We start from the raw sequence: 13,214 nt of genomic DNA, 5'->3' as shown, positions 1-13,214 counted from the left end.
TCTTGGGCTTATTTCGTTAATAAAAAAAAGTCAGGAAATTCTGAGTAAAAAAGTAAAAGGAACACTGATTAAAGAATTACAATACATGATGAATCCCCCCTCCAACCTCATAATCTTCCTAGTACCCCCCCCCCCCCCCACACACACACACACACACACAAACACACACATGTACAAACACACTCAATATGCACAAAGCTCTAAAATAGTGCTACACATCACACAATTACTTACTGCTTCAACAAGCCTCTCCTATGAACCAATTTGGCAGCACAAGTTCAAGTGATTTCAAGCTACAACCAATACCCATGACGAGCAACATATTACAAAAAAATTGACAATTCTTTTTCACATGATGTGACATGTTATGGCATGCAACAACTCGCACCACCTGATCAGACTTTCACAGTTCATCATCACCTGATCAGACTTTCACAGTTCATCATATCATAAAACTGCAAGACCATGGAATGTTTAGCAACACATGCAGTCAATCTACTTTAAAACATACATTTTGAATACAATATCCATACTTAACCCTTAGGCTGGTTGTCGCGACATATGTCACGCTACTTTACATATACTGTCACCTGGTTGTCACGACACTATATGTCGCGCTACTGGCTCAGTATGTTTGGTCGGTTCCGATTACCTCCCATGGATGCGAAAACCTATATGCCAGTTTTTCTTTATTTTTTTCTCTGTTAATTCACCAGTGGCTATGTAACGTGTTGCAGAATTGCACCAGTGTAAGGATTAATAGATGTCTGAATTTCAAATGCACAGCCCTGGAATATTTTTCAACGTTGCTCAATACTGTTCGACTTCATTTTCACACCAGTTAAGAGAGTGGTTCAACAATACAGTGGTACTTGTGATGAAAGGACACCCTTGGGACCAGTTAAAATATATATATCTACATTGCTGGTGACTGGAATATTTAGGTCAAGATAACTGCAATACTTTACAGAAGGTGTCCATTATCGGGAGGTGTCCTCTCACCAGAGAGGCCACAGATTGCAGCTACAGTGGGACCCCCCCTATCAAGACCACAAATCTGAAAAAATCGGGTCTCAAAAAGGGGACGTGTCTGAAAAAAAAAAAAGGGTGAATTTTAAGAGGTTATGAACAGAGGTTATGATCTAAGAAAACGGGGTCTTAAAAGGGAGGGAGTCTTAAATTGGGGGTCTTTAAAAGGGGGTTCCACTGTACCTCTGTTCCTATTTTCATTTTGGTCCTCAATGGTCAAATACAAACTGGGAGCAAAAAACAAAAAAAAAAGGACCAGCAGACCACCCTGTACAGTCGCCACACCGTACATGCAAACAGAAGACGCTGGCTACATGTAGCCCGACTCCTTGAATACGTTGCGCTGAGCAGTGAGCTGGGACTCGGTCAGGGGCAGCATGGGAAGGCGAGTGGGGCCGCCATAGTAACCAAGGTCATCCATAGCGGCTTTCAGACCTGGCACACCCAGCTGCTTGGTGACCTGTGCAAATTGCATACCAATTAGGTGAGCCATATCTTACAATTAACTAAACAGTTGCAATGTATCATATTGTGCAAGGACTAAACAGGTGAGAATTCTATTAAAACAAGAAGAGCAAACGCTCGATCGAGTCACTTTCGCAGTTCTGAATATTATATGAGGCATCAGATGGACAGGAAGAAATTGCTATTCACAACACAATGAGTCACGTTCACATAAAATTTGAGCCCGGTCACTTTTATAGTTTCCGAGAAAAGCCCAACGTTAAGTTGTGTGTTGCCGAACAGAAAAGGCTAGTTATCTCCCTTGTTTTTCTGATAACGTTCGTAAAAGGCTACAGATGTAAATACTTTGATGTAAAGAATAATCCTACAAAGTTTCAATCACATCCGATGAACTTTGTCAAAGATATAAAATGTCTAATTTTTCCTTTGACGCTGACCTGTGACCTTGAAAAAGGTCAAAGGTCAACGAAACCATCGTTAAAGTGTAGAGGTCATTGGAGGTCACGACTAAACAAAATATGAGCCCGATCGCTTTGATAGTTTCCGAGAAAAGATATAAAATGTCTAATTTTTCCTTTGACGCTGACCTGTGACCTTGAAAAAGGTCAAAGGTCAACGAAACCATCGTTAAAGTGTAGAGGTCATTGGAGGTCACGACTAAACAAAATATGAGCCCGATCGCTTTGATAGTTTCCGAGAAAAGTCCAACGTTAAGGTGGTGTCTACGGACGGCCGGCCGGACGGACGGCCGGCCGGACAGACTAACACTGACCGATTACATAGAGTCACTTTTTCTCAAGTGACTCAAAAAAATAGTAACATTTCATGAACAAGACTTAAAAATGAATTGTTAAATACTTCTGCTCACACAAAAATAACACTGCCGTATCAACAGTTATAACCATCTCACAAAATTTAAACTCCTGGGCAAACACAGAGTATGGCTGCTTCAATTGTGGAGTAGAAAAGGATCATACTCATAACACTGCTAAAATAATAGTCATAGCTCCCGAACGCAATATAATAAGAAAAAAGAATTCAAATAATAGTTTTATCACTCACAGAGGCATTGGGTCCCACAAGTCTCTGCTGTAGGGCTTCAGCTTCCTTCATCTTGCCGGCCTTGAAGAGTTCCACCAAGGTGCATAACTCCTGGCCCAGGATGTTAGCCAGTCCGCACACACCTCCCACACACCCTGCACAAGTCAAATGTTGACAAAAATGTCCTTTGAAGTTACACAGTCCTTCAATGACACTGTTTGAATCATCAAAACTCTACCACAGTCGAACCTGTCGGTAACGACCACACAAAGGGCCAACCAAATGTGGTCCCTGTAGACAGGTGTTCGGATAGGGGAAAGGAACAAGTCGGGGGGTTTCTTTGAGGTTGTCCTAATGGATCACAAGTTTAATTCTTCTTCTTCTTCTTCCTCGTTCATGGGCTTAGACTCCCACGTTCACTCATGTTTTTAGCACGAGTGGATTTTTACGTGTATGACCGTTTTTACCCCGCCATCCAGGCAGCATACGCCGATTTCGGGGGAGGCATGCTGGGTATTTTCGTGTTTCTATAACCCACCGAACTCTGACATGGATTACAGGATCTTTTCCGTGCGCACTTGGTCTTGTGCTTGCATGTACACACGAAGGGGGTTAAGTCGCGAGCAGGTCTGCACATAAGTTGATCAGGGAGATCGGAAAAATCTCCACTCTTAACCCACCAGGGGGCAGCGACTGGGATTCGAACTCACGACCTCCCAATTAGGATGCCGACGGCTACCACCACGCCACTGCGCCCCTACAAGTTTAATTGATATGTTTTTAAATCAAATGCCTTTGATCAGGGGTGACGCTCACTAAAGATCAACAAAGAAGAAATTCCTGTCTTTCAAAAATTAGGTACATACAGTGGAGTCCAGCTATAACGAACCTGGGTATAACGAAATCCCGCTTTTAACGAACTGCCATTGATTTCCCGGCAGACAGCCTTCTATTTCTTACTTGTTACTTTCTGGCTACAACGAACCTTTTGAACTCATTTGCATAACGAACCCCTCTTATAACAAAGATGTTTTCATCGCCCCAGAGCCGTTTTGTCTCTAAAAGTCACAAGGCTACAACGAACTGATGTCAATAATTGTCTCCAAAGACAAAAATACACAAACACAAGTGCACATCGCGTGATGAGCGAACTCGGAACAAACAGCGGGAGGTGCACGGAACAGCCACCGCCGCTGTGTTTTCAGTATTCCAATCAGCTGCTAAGCTATGACAATGCTCTAAAAAGTCACAAGGCTACAATGAGGCAGATCAAAGGCAGGTCCATTGTGATAGCTGGGTGTCCTTCTTTATAGACACTGACCTTCTTCCCAGGGGTCATTGACCCAGTTTTAGCTATGAGAAGTGGTTCCCCTTTCATATGAGAGAGGAAACACTTCCTGCACCCGGGTCAGTGATGGAGTTTAACCTATGGGGCGGTCTCTTTGATGTCTTGAGAGGAAACTTGGCCAGAACTGGTGGACACCATGAAATCGGAGATTGATCAGAATGTACATGTACATGCTTTTACACGACTTTTTAAATTTTACTTCTAAAATTGTGACAGTAAAGTGAACATTTGAACTATGCCTCTATGGATTATATTATGAAGCTGTTGAAAACATGCAGAGATTGTACTCTCCAAGGAAAGATCGATGGGACGATCATTTGAAGGTGAGTGGGAAAACTTGTCTTAAGGCCATTTAGGGTTGAAAACTCTACAGCGAATTACTGATATAATGAACTAAAATGTATCTCCCTTGAGATTCGTTGTACCCAGACTCCACTGTACTACTCTCTGGAAGATTTCAAAAATCCATATGAAAACGTCAGGTACCCACGCAGACTGGATTTTCTATTCGCGCAATTCTGCCACTCTGCTGAAAAGTCTCATCCTTTCTTCTTCTTCTGCGTTCGTGGGCTGAAACTCCCACGTACACTCGTGTTTTTTTGGCCCGAGTGGAATTTTACGTGTATGACCGTTTTTTACCCCGCCATTTAGGCAGCCATACGCCGTTTTCGGAGGAAGCATGCAGGGTATTTTCGTGTTTCTATAACCCACCGAACTCTGACATGGATTACAGGATCTTTTTCGTGCGCACGTGGTCTTGTGCTTGCGTGTACACACGGGAGTGTTCGGACACCGAGGAGAGTCTGCACACAAAGTTGACTCTGAGAAATAAATCTCTCGACGAACTCACGCTGACAGCGGCCAACTGGATACAAATCCAGCGCGCTACCGACTGAGCTACATCCCCGCCCGTAAGTCTCATCCCTCAAAAGTAAGTTCATCATGGCAATTATGAGAATATTATGAAAACCATCTCACCAACACTGTAGGCTGGCATGAGGAACCCAGCGGAGCCAGCCAGAATCTGGAAACCTTTTTCCTTGGTTCTGAATGCCACCAATCCTAGTTTGCTCACCTTTCAATAAAAAAACAAAAACAATGCTGTTAAAAAAATCAACCAAACAACTAAGTCAGTTTCTCTGACAAACTTACAAACACAAAAAAAGAGGAGAATAATTCAAAATTCATATTTAGGCGGTTAGCCGAGACTACAAAATAGTGCATGTTTGTGTGGGTTCAATCGTAAAAACTAAAAGGAATTCTAACCAGAATCGATCGATACATAAATGTTATTTGTATTTTTTTAGCAAAATATGACATTTGACACAGATCGGTCTCGGAGGAACACTGACTGTCTCGGATCCGTGTAAAATGACATATTTTGGTCAAAAATACAAATAATGTATAATATATAATGTATACTCACATCACCTCCACTGTCCTTCAGGCCGATAATGTTTGGATGGGACGCCAACTTGACGATGACCTCAGGGGAAAGGTCAAGGCCTGTGTTACCAGGAACGCTGTAGAGAATGACTGGAACAGGACTGGTGTCTGCCACCTAGTAAGGACAAACAAAAGGTTAAGAAATGTGGGTGGGGGAGTGTGTATGTGTGTGTGTGTGTGTGTCTATGTGTGTATGTATCAATGGCATTCAAGAAGTTACTGCGCTAACAATACAGAATTAATATTTTGTGGCATAGGATGACAAAGTAGTTCTCCTCGATATGACAGCCCAGGAAAGTGCATACGCCTTGAGACACCTGTGGAACTGGGAGAGCTGTCTGTGACAAGGTCTGGCAACAAGGTATGTTCTCCTGCTTTACTAGACTCTTGCTGACTTTGAATTGGCAAAGCGGATGTTTTATGGGGCAGGGATGTTGCTACAAATTCATACCTATGGGACAAATGTCCTGAGTTCTTCAGCATCAACAGGACATTTGACCGCTTTCAGAAAGTGTAATAGGACATTATGAATTTGCGCCAAACAGCTTATAACACATTCCATGGAATTGTTCCAAAGTCATGCGCCCACACACACACGCAGACACACCCACACGCGCGCGCTGTAGAACACACACGTAATATAGTAAATACATCAACACAGTGTGCATATAATGTTGTATTTGTTTAGTTTCAAAGAAACCACAAAAAAGAAACCAACATGAACAACTTCAGAGCTCTTACTTTGGTGCATGATTTGGATAAAAGTTGAAAAACAAAATGATCGGTTTGATCTAATGCTGATCTTTTGCAGGCTTTAGTTTTTTTTTCCAGCGGCATAATTCAGTGCTTCGTCTCGTATCGAAAACAAAAGCAGACGACAAATTTAGTCAGTTGGAGTTGTCTCCCGTACTCCTGTAGCATGCACTGATCTAAAAATAATCCACTATTTTTAGATCAATGCGCTGCACCGAGACGGTTATACCCAAACAGCGCACACCGCAAACGGTTCGGGAATTCCCGACAAAAGAAAAGATCCGCACGCGGCACTGGCAACTTCAATTTCACAGGGTCCCCACTGGTTTTTAGAAACAAAATTCCATGACTTTTCCATGACTTTCCATGAGCCTCAATAACATTTTCCATGACTAGATCCACAGGTCGCCATTTCCGAACACGCAAACTGTTTACGTCTTGTCACTGCCAGTTTTGACACTGGCTTGCTTTGCACCGAATTTGAGTCAGTTTCTACGCAGTGTCTCTTCGACAAGCAAGTCAAGCATTTGTTACGCAGTCAGATTATCGGTAATGTTTGCTGGTCCTGTCATTTCAGTAAAATGGACCACAGGCGGAATGTATCGTTCACTGGACCACTACATTCATAGAAAGACTTTCTATGAAAGTCGTGATCCAGTGAACGATACCTTCCCCAGTCACTGTTTGTATCCATCTGCACTTTTGTAAATTCCGTTTCGTAACCGTCACTGTGACTTGACGAACTGTCATTTTTTTCACCGCGATACACAGTTCATTGCGAAGATCTTCCTTGGTAATTCGTTCCAATTCCGCATACTTTTTGTTGTCAAGAAACAAATCGAAAGAAACTTTCCAACTCATCATCCTTCATCTTGCTTGTCGAAGCGCTAAAGTACTTTATCGATGCAAAAACAAAAGCAGAAAACTTCGACGAAACCGACTCAAATGCAGCGCAGACGACACGACGAGATAACGGAAGGAAGTGAGCCTCGCTTTGGCTCAAGTGCCGTTAAAAATACCGTTATTCTCGTATGCAAATACGAACGAGAAGTTGGTCATACGAACAAGCCTTGTGCTGGCGACTGGCTGGCAAAGGGGGGGGGGGGGGGGAATGGCTGGGCGACGAAAATAGCCGCTGGCGTGCCAAAGGTTAATTTTTTTCTTTCTTATTTTTGTTAAATTCCATGACTTTCCATGACTTGAATTGAAATTCCATGACTTTCCAGGCCTGGAAAATAAAAAATCAAATTCCATGACTTTCCAGGTTTTCCATGACCTGTACGAACCCTGATTTCAGCTGAACACGAGAGCGTTCGGTCTTTTAGAAGATTTGTATCTTGAAATGAAAATTAACGAATATCGCGCTGTCCGAAGGAATGGAGTACATATCGGACAATGACCACGCTCAGGCTAAAACGATAGGACATCTGACCGACATGCGGCAATGTGAATCGGACATTTGGGGATTTTCATCGTTATATGTCCGATGTCCGACGCCTAACGACATCCCTGATGGGGTAATAATTTTGCCTAAACTCGCCCCTGATTTATGTGACTCAAGTATTTTTAAGCTCTCTTTTGCATAGTTTTGTACCTTAGTGAAGTGTGCGATCATGGCTTCATTGGTCATATTAGCTTTGTAGAAACAGGGAGTGACCACCATCACAGCTGCTGCTCCTGCTTCAGCCATCCTCTGCGTCATGTCTATCGTGCCGCTTGTGGCTGCAGAAATATCACAAAGCACAGGGATGTCATTTGGCGTCAGCAGTCTGTGAAACACTGAAATCTATCTTAAATCGCTGAAATCTTTGCCAATTTGCCAAACTTGTTCACAGTTGGTGGAAAGGTGACAATCAATTGCCGAAGCTTTTATGGCCATTTCAAGAAATTTTATTAAATAAATCCTAGCAAAACTTGGCCTGCAGTATTCATTCCTAGATATTTTTACTTTACAATTTCAATTTTCCTCATGTCTGTAGTGCCTCTTGTGGCTGTAGACAAATCGTAGAGTTTTTCCTCAGTATTTATGAAAATTGAGGAGTTCCCCTCTGAAAACTGAGCATGAGTAGAAAACAGCCAGACCAGTAAAAGTTAACCCATAATTAATCACAGTGGGTATTGTGGGAGTTTTAATAGCCTATGGATGCAGTAAAAGAACAAAAAAAGAAAACAATGAAGCAATTGCAATCTGTGATTGCAACATGCGCAACATACTCACACATTGCAATAACAAAGTAAACAAGAAGAGCAAACGCTCGATCGAGTCACTTTCGCAGTTCTGAATATTATATGAGGCATCAGATGGACAGGAAGAAATTGCTATTCACAACACAATGAGTCACGTTCACATAAAATTTGAGCCCGGTCACTTTTATAGTTTCCGAGAAAAGCCCAACGTTAAGTTGTGTGTTGCCGAACAGAAAAGGCTAGTTATCTCCCTTGTTTTTCTGATAACGTTCGTAAAAGGCTACAGATGTAAATACTTTGATGTAAAGAATAATCCTACAAAGTTTCAATCACATCCGATGAACTTTGTCAAAGATATAAAATGTCTAATTTTTCCTTTGACGCTGACCTGTGACCTTGAAAAAGGTCAAAGGTCAACGAAACCATCGTTAAAGTGTAGAGGTCATTGGAGGTCACGACTAAACAAAATATGAGCCCGATCGCTTTGATAGTTTCCGAGAAAAGTCCAACGTTAAGGTGGTGTCTACGGACGGCCGGCCGGATGGCCGGCCGGACGGCCGGCCGGACGGCCGGCCGGACAGACTAACACTGACCGATTACATAGAGTCACTTTTTCTCAAGTGACTCAAAAATGTTAAAGTATTATTGATCCTCTTGTGCGACGGGCGCAGTGGCTTGGTGGTAAGACGTCGGCCTCCTAATCGGGAGGTCGTGAGTTCGAATCCCGGTCGCTGACGCCTGGTGGGTTAAGAGTGGAGATTTTTCCGATCTCCCAGGTCAACTTATGTGCAGACCTGCTAGTGACTTAACCCCCTTCGTGTGTACACGCAAGCACAAGACCAAGTGCGCACAGAAAAAAACCTGTTATCCATGTCAGAGTTCGGTGGGTTATAAAAACACGAAAATACCCAGCATGCCTCCCCCTGAAATCGGCGTATGCTGCCTGCATGGCGGGGTAAAAACAGTCATACACGTAAAAATCCACTCGTGCTAAAACATGAGTGAACGTGGGAGTTTCAGCCCATGAACGAAGAAGAAGAAGAAGAAGATCCTCTTCTGCAACAAATGATCATTGCCATCACAGCTGTTGGCTTCTGTTATCTTTTCTGTCATGTTTTTTAATTATGCTGCCTGTCTCTGGAAAATTATCAGAACACACACACACCACTGCAATAACAAAGAAGAAACTAACATGTTATAAAACGAAACAGGAACAATTAGCAACAAAGCTTACATTCGCAACCGGATCCTGCAATGATGAGTTTCTCTTGTGGCACCATCTTCTTTACTCTCCTCACCATCTCCACTCTTTCTTCTGCTGTCAGGAATGCATACTCTCCATTGGATCCTTGGACGACATAGCCTGTGAACAATTCACATCTGTAATGAATTAATCTCAACAACCTTGTATTATAACGCAAGGTGACAATAAGATAATTTTTCATAGTCATGAAAATGTTCCTGTTCATAAATAATCAATGCTTGAATGTTTCCCCCCCTTCCTTCAAAATTCACACACCCCTCCCCCCCTAATCCTCCACACACACATACACACTCTGTCCTTGTCGTCTTCTTTGTAAGTTGGTTAGTTGATTTCTGATCTGCTGTACACAGATGAGTTTAAATTTGTTGGACTCCCACCGCAATATGTGGGAGTAAGAGAGAGTGTGAATTTTGAAAGCCAGAGGTCCCTGAAAGGCTTTTCAAACTGTGGATACAGATCTATATCAGTCTGCTGATGGAACAGGTTACTTCTCTGATTAACTCATCGTTCTTTTCCTTGGTACCGGTCCAGTTAAATGTGATTTGTATAATAATAATAATAATGGTGATTTCTATAGCGCTTTCGAACACACAAAGCGCTTTACAAAAGCAATAACAACATCATTACCAGAATGACGCCATTGACGGAATAGAACACAATCATAAACACTTTACAACAAAAACCAAAAACAAAACATAAATGTTACAAAAATCCAGAGGCTCTTACAGGAACGAACTCCCAGTATACACAACAATTATAATGCACACACACACACACACCCACACATGTCCACACACACACCCACCCACACATGTCCACGCACACACACACACACACACACACACACACACACACACACACACACACACAGTAAACATTGTTCATCCAAAAGTGCACATTCACATGGTCGCGACAACTACATCATCATAGAATGCTTCTCTGAAGAGGTGAGTCTTGAGATTTGCTTTGAAAGAAGGCAGAGATGGACTGAGACGTAGAGACAAAGGGAGTTTGTTCCAGATATGATCAGCTGCGACTGAAAGACAGCGGCCACCATGATCGTCCCTCTGATACTTAGGAGCTTTGACAAATTTATTTTGGGAGGCAGAGCGGACAACCCTTTCAGGATTGTTTTTCTGCACTAGATCGGACAGGTACTGTGGAGCCGTGCCCGCGGCAATTTGATAGAATATGCAGCAGATCTTGTATTTAATTCTTTGTTCGACTGGAAGCCAATGTAGCTGTTTGAGTAGAGGCGTGACGCTTTGTTTCATAGGTGTTCGAAACACGAGTCTAGTGGCAGCGTTCTGGACTAGTTGCAGGGGCTTGGTGACAGATTTGGGACATTCAGCAAGCAGTGAATTACAGTAGTCTAATCTAGAGAGTATGCCGGAACAGACTAGTCTTTTGGTTGCGTCTTCAGTAAGGTACTGTCGAATGGAACCTATACGCCGGATCTCCATTCGCGCTGCTTTACATGTTTGGACTACATGCTGTTTCATGCTAAGATCTTTGTCAAAAAAGACTCCGAGATCACGGGATGTATCCGAGAACTTGATGTCAATATTGTTCAAAGAGATTGTATGGTTTCCTGCTCTTTTTTCTGTAACAGATTAAGCATAATGAATAATAAGAACTGAACCGCAATGGAAGATAAGGTGTTTTCTTCAGTAAAAAATGTGTTTTACTTCAGTCCCTTCATCACTAATCTTTTTCCAGACACAAAAGTCACACTGCAACCACACTGAGGGTTTTAAAGTAGAATTTTACCTCTGAGAGGAATGGTGTTCCATTTGTTGATGTTGAACTCCAGTTTGTCATACGCTATGCTTTCGTCAGCGTTGAACGGTGTGGGTATGGGAGGATATACTCCGCTGATGTCTAGTGTGCTGGCAGCACGCACACCTATGTTACCGTGCAAGGAAGTCTGCAGGAGTTGTGGCAGGCGGGTCTTTGCCGCTTGGATCACTGTGGCCATTTTCTTTCTCTTCACCTTTTCAGTACAAAAACAGGCATATTTGCAAGGCATTTCAAATGATCCAGTCATCCACATTTGAAAAATGCAGTTAGTTGTAGTTATTGTTGTAGTTTTTCTCCAAAATGAATGTACATGTATGTAAAATGATACTCTTCTTGGACTGGCCGGTTAGAGGAGGCAACTACACTACAGTGTGTTACTCTCTCTCCCTCTTTCTAAATCCCCCCCCTGCACACACACACACACACACACACACACACACACACACACACACGTCCCGGCTGCTCCTTAATTCCCTTCTAATAGACCCTATTGGTATTCCAAGCTCTGGTAAGCTCTCGCAAATTTCAGAGCATAGCAAAGCACGTGGTACAGCGATCTCGCGCAAGCTGCAAAAGCCGAGGTTCGAAGTTATCGCGACGTTCAAAGCATTACAAAGAACGTGTCTCGCGAGAGCTGCTCAGATACCGAAAAGGTCTATTTCCATGAATGAAGCAGCTTTGATAATGTACATTGCAATGGTTTGATAATAAGCAGTGGCACCACCATCTCTCTGTCTCTCTCACACACACACACACACACACACACACACACAGTGACACACACACACACATGATAATACATGTATACAGTAATACACAGACATATATATATACATGCACACATGCAGTACTATGCAGATAATGACACCGTTTCTTTTCTCAGGGAAGAAAAAAATCACACAAAAACCTTGCATGATTGTGCACAAATCTACACATTTAATAAGTAGAGTATCAGTGTCAGTGTGTCACTCAACACATGATACGACGACCACCACACGCGGGGGGGGGGGGGGGGGGGGGCTATTCTTTGTATAAGGAGACCAACACACAACTAGCAGTTAATGACATTCTTTGGGGGCAGAAAGGAATGCGTCCACGTACAGAAATATCCAGTTTTACCCCCAAGTTAACCCCACAAACCCATGTCCGTGCACAGGCGGCGCCTGTGGTCCGTGTCACATGCATCCACACATTAATTGATTAAATTATCTAGATGCACCATGCAGCACCTGCTGTCTCATCGATTATTGAAGAAGTTGCTGAAAAAATATTTTACTCACCAAACGCAGCTTGCACGCAATCTGACAAGACGTCTTCACGGACACGGATGATTAATTGGCACTGAACAACTCCGGCAGAGATGGAAACTTCGTTGCCTACCTGTAACAACTTTCAACTTGCAGCCGACAGATTTCTTGTTCGCGTCCTTGACCTTGATGAGGCTGAACTCTCACCTCAAAAGGTCACGCCATGAAGCTTGTATGGAAGTGTGTGCGTGTGCGTGTGTGTGTTTGTCGCTGTATGTGAAGACTATGCGTTATTACAGCTATTCTTCGTTTTTATGGTTTCAATGTTTGTTTTGTGTTGGATTTTTTTTCGGGAAATTAAAGTTGATAAACATACGGAGCTTGTCACACAAACACACATACACACCTGACACACAAACACACACATGCATGTACCTTTGCCTTTTGTCTTCATTTTTTTTTTCAGAATATTTTCGTCACGTCGTCAATTGCTGACTTTTAGTGACTAGCGCTCTTTAAGAGGACAAAGACGGAGAAAAAATAAAAGTAACTGAGGATAGAAAAGACTTAAGCATAAAGGAAGTAGTCAAACGAAACAAAACGATCAAGGAGGAACTGAATATAACTGAGACCC

General features: G+C 42.7%; 1 protein-coding gene across 1 annotated transcript; it reads right to left on the bottom strand.

Moving 5' to 3' along the window:
* Positions 1-138: 138 nt before the first annotated feature.
* Positions 139-12,754, bottom strand: LOC138981791 (4-hydroxy-2-oxoglutarate aldolase, mitochondrial-like). Its single transcript, XM_070354871.1, has 8 exons — positions 12,614-12,754; positions 11,304-11,526; positions 9,504-9,632; positions 7,677-7,804; positions 5,310-5,444; positions 4,862-4,958; positions 2,557-2,690; positions 139-1,489 (listed from the first exon to the last, which is right to left on the bottom strand). Exons 2-8 carry the CDS (start codon positions 11,509-11,511, stop codon positions 1,340-1,342), a joined length of 981 nt encoding a protein of 326 aa, XP_070210972.1. The 5' UTR covers positions 11,512-11,526; positions 12,614-12,754; the 3' UTR covers positions 139-1,339.
* Positions 12,755-13,214: the final 460 nt, after the last annotated feature.

Source organism: Littorina saxatilis, linkage group LG12 (assembly GCF_037325665.1).
Source record: "Littorina saxatilis isolate snail1 linkage group LG12, US_GU_Lsax_2.0, whole genome shotgun sequence".
In the NCBI taxonomy this organism is placed as follows: domain Eukaryota; kingdom Metazoa; phylum Mollusca; class Gastropoda; order Littorinimorpha; family Littorinidae; genus Littorina; species Littorina saxatilis.
The sequence above is the reverse complement of the archived record's forward strand: the minus strand, read 5'-3'. Positions and strand labels throughout refer to the sequence as shown.

What these genes read in the sequence shown, in the direction of transcription:
- LOC138981791 (XM_070354871.1), bottom strand. Translation starts at nt 11,511, where the DNA reads ATGGCCACAGTGATCCAAGCGGCAAAGACCCGCCTGCCACAACTCCTG. An exon ending in TGATCGCACACTTCACTAAG is followed by an intron (nt 5,445 to 7,676) that starts GTACAAAACTAT and finishes TGTCCTTACTAG; the next exon opens with GTGGCAGACACCAGTCCTGT. An exon ending in CATGCCAGCCTACAGTGTTG is followed by an intron (nt 2,691 to 4,861) that starts GTGAGATGGTTT and finishes TGACTTGTGCAG; the next exon opens with GGTGTGTGGGAGGTGTGTGC.